General features: G+C 34.5%; 1 protein-coding gene and 1 non-coding gene across 3 annotated transcripts; one reads left to right on the top strand and one right to left on the bottom strand.

The window, feature by feature from the left end:
* Positions 1–211: 211 nt before the first annotated feature.
* On the bottom strand, positions 212–5,724 carry LOC132271623 (protein BOBBER 1-like). 2 transcript variants are annotated; one of them, XM_059773069.1, is made up of 6 exons: positions 5,105–5,724; positions 1,357–1,532; positions 1,226–1,274; positions 801–967; positions 603–686; positions 212–490 (listed from the first exon to the last, which is right to left on the bottom strand). In XM_059773069.1, exons 1-6 carry the CDS (start codon positions 5,514–5,516, stop codon positions 452–454), a joined length of 927 nt encoding a protein of 308 aa, XP_059629052.1. In that variant the 5' UTR covers positions 5,517–5,724; the 3' UTR covers positions 212–451. The 2 variants fall into 2 exon arrangements, with proteins under 2 accessions (XP_059629052.1, XP_059629053.1); XM_059773070.1 differs by having other exon boundaries at positions 1,357–1,529; positions 5,105–5,721.
* A 2,034-nt stretch (positions 5,725–7,758) lies between these two features.
* Positions 7,759–7,831, top strand: TRNAA-CGC (transfer RNA alanine (anticodon CGC)). The gene has a single exon. It is a non-coding gene; the product is annotated as a tRNA-Ala (tRNA).
* The last annotated feature ends 2,576 nt before the right edge of the window (positions 7,832–10,407 follow it).

Genomic DNA, 10,407 nt, shown 5'->3' with positions numbered 1-10,407 from the left:
ACACCGAGTACATCTTAATTATTAGCTATGTCCATGTATAAAACTAAAACGAATGTTTAGCAAATACATAAAGCAATAGTGTATAGCAATAATGTTCTATTATTTTTAATTATTGGGTGGTGAAGGGAATTTTTGATGCATTGGGTTGTTAAGTCAGGAATATATGCCAAAAACAGTGCAAATTTAGAACATTTTCATCAGGAGGCCAATGTAAGCAAAATAAAACTAAAATAAACCTAATTCATTTAGTATATGAAATGGATCAACCAAGTTAATAATGTCAAATCCAAAAGAGAGAAAATCCACAAGGAAGCATAATAGACACCAGACCACCATGTTTAAGATAGACAAGGAAGTCCGGAGGCCAAACAAAAGCTCTCTTAAAACGACACACACACACTTCCTCCCATGCTTTTCAGATGTAGATTCTCCAAGTAAACTACTCCTCCAATCAAGCTAGCTTTGCCCTCGAAAAGTCCATCTCCGGGTGCTGCATTAATTCAAATACAAGAAAGATTAGTTAACTGACTTAGGTGAAGGACACATATCGACATGTCATCTCGAGATAGATATACAAGAGCGCCAGGGGTTCAAGTGCTCACCTCAGCCATGAATTTCTTGAGAATATCTTGTTTCTGCACCTCATCACTTGAAGGAAGACCCATGGACTTCTGTCGCTGATCAAACTGAAAAGGAAGGCACATCAACGCAATAAACACATGCACAAAATTTTAGACAACAATGCAGCTTAAGTGGGGTAGGCCAAGAGTGAAAACATTAGGAAAGCATTAGCATCTTACCATCATCTTCTCAACCGTTGACCGTGTTTCTGGGTCCAGATCAGATAGCTTGCTGGTTTCGGGTTCTACCTTCTGAGTATCAATCTCAGGACCCCCTTTAACCAGACTCTTCCACCACTCCATTTGGTTATGCTTTGTCAGAAGAATAGAGATGGATTTCTGATCCTCTGCAAAACACAATTTTTCATAAATGTAGAACGGTAACATATCTGCATCACTACCACTGACAAGTCTCTGAAAATCGATGCGCACAAAGCACCCAATTGGATGGATTCACTAAATAAGAGGGTTCACTGTGTTACTCAGGGAATACCACTTAATTTTTCTCAAACCATTAGCAGCTATTAACATGCATACAAGTACAGCCTATTCAACTATATAGGTGCTGTGTGCAGTATTATTGCTTTATTAGTGTTTGAACATACCTAAGCTCCAGAAGCAATCATCAACTTTGACAGATTGGAAAAGTTCCCCCTGCAAGTAGACAAACAGAGATGATTGAGCCGAACTTTGAAATGATAACACAACGGAAATATCAGGATATAAGAAGGCTTACATCAATGATTGGAGGCTGACCCTTGAGGCCAACTTTCAGACCTTTTTTCTTTATGTCGCATGTAATGAACCTAGATTTAGTTCCAGGAGGGACTGGAACATTAACGGTGACCTCTTGCAAAGTCTGAGTCCAAGAATATGTATCATGATCGAGACCATTGCCTATATTTGGAACTGCTAATAAAAATCCAAACAGAAAGAAAGAACAGATAAGCTGTTAAAGGAACTGATAACAATACAAAACAGAAAGAAAGAACAGAAAAGCTGTTAATTGTGCAAAATAACAACTTTTCATATTAAAGACAAGCTCCTTCAGTCACACACACAAACTGAAGCTCAATAGCTAAAAATCCTGAACCAAGAGTCCTCATCTCAAGTGTGACAATATCATCTCAACACAAATGAAACTGATAGTTATTGCCACTCGGCTGGGAAAGAAAACAGTCATCAGTTACATCTGAGTTACATGCAAGCCATGTGATTTCAATTAATTTACTGCTGTTAGAGATTTGGTTACTTCTATGATTTACAAAAAGCAAGCGGCCAAGCCATGAGATGGAAAAGAACTAACTGGTGATTGCCCAATATCTCAAGTCCACTTGAAACACGCCTACTTTATAATGGTTTTATGCAAGGAAATAGTATCATCAGCTATGTACATACTCATGGGAAGGAGCAATCTCCATCTCAGACTACATATTAAAAGACTCTTGTGCTCACAAGGATGATGATGATGATGCGCTCGTAAGGAAAACTAGACCTATCAGGCACCATCGATCATTTATGTTCACATACTGGCTCTCTCATTTCAACTATTTGCAGCGCGGTAAAATTATGCAGCTCAACTGATTTTGTCTTCTAACTTCAAAAGAAATCAATGACTGTACATTTAAAACAGGATGTTAAGATGTCCAGATGGGATATAATCCTAACCTAAAACTAGACACAAATAAATGAATGAACCAAAAAATGAAGATTCAATGGAAAGAAGATAACTACACCTAAACAGGTTCACGGAAAGCAATAGTTTTGCAGCATGTTATGTTCGGTATTCTTTGTCAATGGGAGAACAAAAAAAAAGGATAAGAAAAAAAAAAAAAAAATCAAGATGTCACTTTTTCTGACAAGTATACAAAGGACCAATTGGACGGGGTATGCCACATGAAAATCCTTTCTATATCTGTCTCCTCTTTTTATTGACCCTCTGTCTATTTTTTCTCACGTTTCATTTTAAATAGCATCCCTTTTTATTGATACATCTACTAGTGTTAATTGTACACGTCCATACCACCTAAGCATGCTCTCATTTAATATTATTACCAAAAGCTCTCACTCCAATTTTCTCCCTAATATATTAAATTTTAATCATGTTCCTTGCATTTTCCCACTATATTAATCTTAGCATGCTCACTTCAGCGACATATGTATTGTTCTTGTTTCTTCTATTGCACGCAACATCCCACAAGGGAGTGGCCATCCATGCATCTCTAACTCGGCTCTCCACTGCACACTCTTTTCAAGCCTCTAACATATCCACTGTGGTCCACAAAACATAAAACTAACATCCCTTTCTTTTTACACAATCATATCCTCCATAAATTCATTTAAATCCTATTTAATGCAATTTGCAAATCAGAATAATAAAAAAAAAAAAAAGTAGAAGTCCATTTTATCATCATTGTGAATCCTAATCACATATCAAAGGTGGGATTAGAATACCTCCTACACTTCCTATATTCCACATTAATTCAGGTTCAACATAGGACAAGTCATAAATAATCTAACATGAATTCCTCGAGCTTCCATTACTAGTAGAGGTAATAATAATTCTATTTTTATCACTCTTGAGGATATCATCCCAATTTTGATGACTTCCACGATTAGGCACAATTTACTGGCATCAAGAATAACACTTGCATTACCAAAATCCCACCCTAAGGAATACATATAGCACAAAATAAAACAATAATCATTATCTACCTTCCTACGAGCCTCCATCATACAGCAGCATTAACGCATTTCTCCAACAACAAAGCAGATTCATCCCTCCAAGGTGGAGGGTCAATGCACCTCTCAAATCCATTACTGCCCCTTGGATCTGTTATGCATCTTGTTCACTTTTGCTTACAGTCTACATGACTTAGATCCTCTTGTGTGATTTAACAACATGCTAATTTATCATTATATATTATAATTTAAACATCACTCCTTAGCTCCACAAATCAATTCATATATAACAATATCAAATATAGTTATTATTATTATTATTATAATGGTAAATACAAATGTAAGTAACTATAACCCATTCCCAAATATACTCACACTCCATTTCTTTCAAAACAATAAAATTCTACAATTGCCCCAAAAGGACAAAACCAAATAAGCATGTAGAGACAAGTGGGAGGTGAGGTTGTTTCTGAGGGGCAATTGTGAGAATTTCAGTTCCCCAAGAGAATATCAAAAACTGTAGTTCTCATGTTTTTATCCTGCCTTCTCTTGAAACCAAAAGCACTCACTTTCATATCATCACTTTCTTTCCTCGTCAGACCTTCTCTAATTCAATTCAAATAAACAAGATCAAAATTAAGGTTCTTTTTTCCCTAAAGTAGGGCTATTAATAATTTAATACTCCCTAAAAAACTCTCTCAATCAACTTATTTTGGCCCTTAAAAGGGTGTAGGTATACCTTTAGAACAATTGTTTAGTATGCAAAGAATTACTAGACAAATACTCCATTTATCTTGTTTTCTTTTCGGAAAGAAGAAGGAATTAGAATGTGAGAGAACTTTTTGGGGTGTGAATATTTTTTCTTTACCTAATATTTTCTTGGGGATGCATAATCACAACCCCCAAAAAGCACATATGTCCCCCATAAGTGCTCTCACAGCATACTTCCTTTCACATTCCAGTTGTTACTACAGAAGCTTATCCTGTTTTGATTTTGAGAACCAATTCTGTTATTTCATTCTTTTTTGGAAGGGAAAAGGTGTTTTTGTGTAGTTTGGTTACTTTTTTTTATTACTTCTGGGGTGTGATAATAGCAATACCAAAAACAAAATTTATTTACATTGAATATTTAAATAAAACTAGAGAAAATTTCCAATTCCCTTCTTTACTATACTATCTTGACAGCAAACACCACAAACAGTTTCACACACACCATTAAACTCTGTTAAGCTAGGGCTTATCTCATTTTTAATTAAAACAATCAATCTAATTTACTTTCTTTCCCTAAGAGCTAATAGCACTCTCTCCTTTCCCTCCTAGTTATTGAAAGGCAATGTATGTCTCCTATTCTCTCAAATTAACGAGAGAGAATGGGGAAAAAAATTACATAAGTCAAATAAACACAATTCATATATAAACCCTAACGCAACTTGACAGCAAACACCACAAAAACTCGGTTAAACTAGGGCTTATCTCACTTTTAATTAACACTATCATCTACTTTACTTTCTTTCCCAAACGACAAATAGCACTCTCTCCTTTCCCTCCTACTTATCCTATTCTCTCAAAATTAACCAGACAGAAGAAAAAAATAAATAAATAAAAATTACATAAATCAAATAAACACAATTCATATAAACCCTAAAGCAACTTTCAAGTAATCTGATTTTCTCAGTAATAAAACAATAAAAACTAATCTGATTTTCTCAGTAATAACACAATAAAAACTAGGAATGCGCATATAATACTGAATATATATCTAATGTTAGAGCTGAGAAAGTTCCAAGGTTCAAGAATCAAACCTAGTGGGCCACTTTTCCCATCCTCCTTGTCGCCGGTCGTCTTCTCGCCCTCCTCCGACGCCTTCTTGGGTTTTTCCTTGACGGCCACCGCCGGCGAAGACGCGGACACAGACTCCTTCGCCTTCACCTCCTTCTCCTTCTCCTTCTCCTTCTCCTTCAGCTCCTTCTCCTTCCTCTTCCTCTCCTCCGCATCCACCTTCTCTTTAACCGAACGAGCCAACGCCGTCACGTCTCTAATCACCGACTCGCTTCTAAAGAGATTCGACTCTAGAGAAACGAATTCGAACACGTTCTTGACGAACCCTAGGGGGTTCGACGGATCGAACTCGGCATTGAAAGGCTTCGTCGTCGTTGACGACGATGACTCCATAGGCCTCTGATCTTCTTCTTCGTATTCAGAGAGTATGGCCATAGTTTCAGACAAGTTTTCTTCTTCGAAATCAAATTAGGGTTTCGATTTCGCCTATTGAATTTAGGGTTTCGATTTCGCCTCTATTTTTTGGATTATATATAATAGGGATAGAGGTAAAGGCTTTAAATAAAGACACGGAAAGAAGAGAGTCCCTCTGGTTTCTATATACGCTTGGCACAGCTAGCAGAGAGTTCCAGAAGGCTTTATGTGTGTGCATTTACAGAAAAGGCCATTTGGGTTTCTTTGTGAGCAAGTTCTTTAATTTCTTACCTTCCAAAAAAAAAACAAAAAGTTCTTTAATTTCTTACTTTATAGTATTTTTTAAAATATATATATTTTATTTTCAGAATTACGATAATACCCCCTTTCATTGTTTAAATCAGTGCAAATATTATTATTTGCTAGAAGCCTAGAACTATTTTCATTTTAACTGGCATATTGAAAATTAAAAACTATTTTTTTTTTTTTTTCCTAATAGGTACTTACACACACTTGTTTCTTTAGAGACTTAAATCCCTGACGTTCCTTTGGGAAGTAAAAAACTGGTACCGCTAGACATTGACCCGTTAATAAAAACAAAACAAAAAATTACCACCCATAGGACTTATCATTTACGTTTGCATTACACTTAAAAAAAATTTAAACTTTAACCTATATTTTCTCCAATTTTAATTTCAATACATAGCTTTAATTTCACCATGACATGCTCTATAAGTTGTTTTCATAAAAAAATGTGTAGAATATTTGATTATTTTTTTATTTTATCTTGACCAATTAGAGAAAAGAGACTCAAACATAGGAATATTAGAAAGTTAAGCACTTTATCAAATAGACTATATCTCAAAATTTTTAAAAGTTGAAACATTATACTCTTTTATTTTTTATCTTGTCTTGTAATCTAAATTTTATTAATTAAAGAATTTTATTTATTATGATCCAACTTCTGCTTGGCAATAGTGGTGTGAAACTAATCAACCAAGCTATATATATATATATATATATATATATATATGAAATTGTACTACAATCATTATGATTAAAGGAAAAGGAATTATTCCACACGTAATCTAAAGGTACCGTACATAACTTGAATGGGCTTCACATCCCAAAGTGTAACAAAGTATTCGTTTGTACAGAATGTTTAAATCCCTATTGGACTAGTGAGCGTTTTATAGTGTATAATTATACATATATGGACTATTTGAGATATTATTGAGTTATATAAGATGTATTTGCGTATCGGATTTGTGTATGGATCGTAGGAGGCGAATAGAGATGCGGTGAGATAATCCTGTGCGACGCGCGCATAAGGACAAGCATGCATCCAGCGAATGACAGCATGCCACATCAGCCAAAAGGAGCATTAGGCGCGTTTAAAACTTAACCAAATATTCTAAATCAAATATATGTGAAACTATATGGCTTGTAAATCAAGAATATCAAGTTAGAATTCAAATGGAGTGAATAGTACACTCGGAGCATACAGCAAGTGAAGATAGTGAGCTAGTGAGTGAGATAGTGAGTGACTCAGCTATCTCACTCACTGCACACGCCCCTCAAAATCAAGTTCAAGAATTTAGCATAAGTCAGAATTTGCTTGATTGCATTCAATAATGGAAGATTAATTTTTACTTGTCTAAACATTTTCATAATTTCAAGGAAAAAGTAGGATGGAATAAGATTTATGGCTTTCACATTCCACTATCATCCTGTCAAACCCAATGTCTTAATTCAAGTCCGAAAAGGAAAAATTTTAGTTCACGAAATTTTTGTCATTGTAGAGTACTATTGAGAATCAAGTTTAGAATTATTATGTATAATTTATTTATAAAAAAATATAGCAAGTATAATTTAGCTATGTGCACATATCTTGACAATTATTGGGGGAAAAAAAATAATAATCCCATCAGGGAATTCCATCTCTGTGCAGATATTTGACAATGATGAGTATAATGGACTCAGAGAATTGGGTGGGAGGAGGGGGCAATTGAGGAATTTTCTTTTATAATTTCAAAGGGGACAGACAATATAAAATTTTCATAGATATATTATCATATATAATTTAAAAAAAAAAAAGGAAACATCACTGCTATATGGTACTTAAAAAAAAAAAAAAAATTCAGTCGGTGGACATGTAAAATTAACTTGTCAAAAAAAAAATCTTAGCATAGAATCCTATTTACGTGGACATATCTTGAAAATAATAATTAATTTTTATATATTTGTGAGACACTAACTCAAGGGGGGTGTAGCTCATATGGTAGAGCGCTCGCTTCGCATGCGAGAGGCACGGGGTTCGATTCCCCGCACCTCCACTTCTGTTTGTTTTGCTTTGCTTCACTTATACTATTCCTGACCTTTTGTTTTTTTTGGCATTACTCAGATCTCTCTAATAAGAAACATACCCATACATAATGATATCACATTATATTTGTATCAAATTAGTGACCGGATTTACCCTTTTTTTTAATAAATAAAAAACACTAATTCTCATTCATGATTCATCCAATTTTTTTTTGCAATTTGTTGATGGTCATTAATCATCTTCTCATCTGTCAAAACTCTGCAGAAAGAAGCTACAATGCTTGGAGTTGGATTATTTGGGAGTTTATTTAGGATGATGAAATCAGCTTTAATTGGGTCATTTCGTTTTTCTTCCCAGTAAATTAGTCACTTCTTGCTACATATACACACACACACACACACACATATACTACCTCCCTCCCATATTAATTGTCCACTTCAAAAATTTTGACTCACAATCACTGAAGTAGACATCTAATATGAAATATAGGTAATATATAAGTATATAAAAAGAATATAACTGAAAATTACCTCAAATGACCAAAATATAAAAGATGGTGATGAGTCAAAATTTTTAAATTTGACAATTAATATGAGATGGAGGTAATATATTCAGAAAATTGTATAAAAAGAAAGAAAAGCTGTACAGTGTAACTTATATAAGTAATGGGCCTGACTACCAAACAGGCTTGGACAGTCAGACCATAGCCCAAAGACAAACAAAATAAGAGTTTCAAGGGCCTAATTGAGGCCCATCAATGAGCCCAACCCCATCCAAATAAAATGATTGTTGAGGCTTGACTACTTCAACCAAAGGACATGTAGCCCAATGGTGCAAGCCTGTTTCTTGGCTATTGTGATTCATAAAATTTTCATTTTTTACTGTGTATGCGGCAGATTTGTGTGTTAATCTTCTTTTCTTGATCTTTTTCGATTAAATTTGATTTGACTAACGCTATGTTTGGTTGAAGAGTATAATTGAGGAAGGATGGAAGAATCTTTTTGTGTTTGGTTGGAGGAAAAGAAGATAGGGATAGATGATTGGAGAGATGAAACATCTCTCATTTCTTGAAGGAAGAGAGGAGAGAGAAACTGATATCTATCTTTTATTATTTTATACAGTGAAAGCATATTGGTAAAAAATATATAAAAAAATATATTTTCCTTCCATTCAACCTAACAAAAAAAAGAATCACTTCATCCTTCCTTTCGACTATCAATTTCATTCAACCAAGCGAAAAATGGGAGAATCACTTTCCCTTCCTTAGGGATGTCTCATCCACCCCTCCCCCTATCTCTTCGATTTATTTTTCCATTAGTTCAACCAAACTAAGCATAAATCTTTAAGACGCCATACAAAATGCCCCTTCCACTTAAGCCCGGTAAAGTTCAACCTTTCACACGCAGGCGTGATTCTAAAAAATTGTTTACACTCAAAGAGAGTCCAAACCTTAAGGATTGGTCACCCACAACATTACTCATTTGGAAATAACTTAATTGGTCAAAACAATTTTAAACAATCTTGTGGAATCCACCAATGGTAGAGACTGAAATTCTAATTAATTGCAGTCTATGCTGCTACTACACTTCGTGTAAGTTTGTAGCAATTTAATCGTTTGGCAAATTTATCCTTGTGGACGAAATTTTATCAAGCATGCTGCATATTTTGATGCATACTTCAATAAACACCGTAACTTAATGCACACTGAAAGTTGCCAGGAATTTTTTTTTAATCAGTTATCACCAAGAATGATGGGAAAATTATTGTTAAGGACTCTGTAGATTTGGGCTTCATATAAACATGATGAAATACTAGTAATTGTTACATGGGCTTCATAATTATTTATTTATTATTATTTTTATGTGGGTGCCATTTAATAGGTTAGAATCTCTTTAATAGATGTTGACACTATAAATCACATACATGGTTCGACACAAGGGGTATTCAGCATTTCTGAATGAGGTGGGCTAACTTTGGATTGAGCTAATTTGGAGTGGGCTACCATTCCTAATTTGGTAAAAAAAATAAAATAAATTTGGCTAGATCCGCCTTTGGTTTGGCAAATCGTTCAGTTCATAATGAATTTAGGACACCAATGCCGATACTCACCAGTATACTGGTGAGTGTTGATACTCACATCTTAATTAGCCTGTTCTTATGAAATTCACTGATATTATGCTTGTAATGGCATTATGGCCTTGAACCGGCCGATTTTCTCCCAGAATTAGCCATTTCGGCTACGGAATCTTAGTTACGTAGTACAAAAGAAATAAATAAAAACAATCAGCAAAGATAGTTGTTTTAAATTTCTCTTTCTTTGCTTTTGTTTTCTTCAGCAATTTACTCTTCTCTAGTTCTATAGACAAAATGGGACTTATGAATTACTCTTCCATTGCTCTTCTTCTTCAACGATCTCCTCTTCTCCAGTCCTTAAGACAAGATGAGTCTTGACAGCCAACAAGCAACAACCCATTTGTCTTCTCAATTTCTCTCCCCTTTTTTTTTTTTTTTTTTTTTTTTGGCTAAACCATCCTCCAATTCTCATGAAAAAATTAATTTTAATATTTAAATATAATATAATTTATT

The sequence above is a fragment of the Cornus florida genome, unplaced genomic scaffold (assembly GCF_030987335.1).
Source record: "Cornus florida cultivar Cherokee Brave unplaced genomic scaffold, ASM3098733v1 CherokeeBrave_3.0.0_Hap2_Chr08, whole genome shotgun sequence".
NCBI lineage: Eukaryota > Viridiplantae > Streptophyta > Magnoliopsida > Cornales > Cornaceae > Cornus > Cornus florida.
This window is presented reverse-complemented; position numbering and strand designations above follow the sequence as displayed.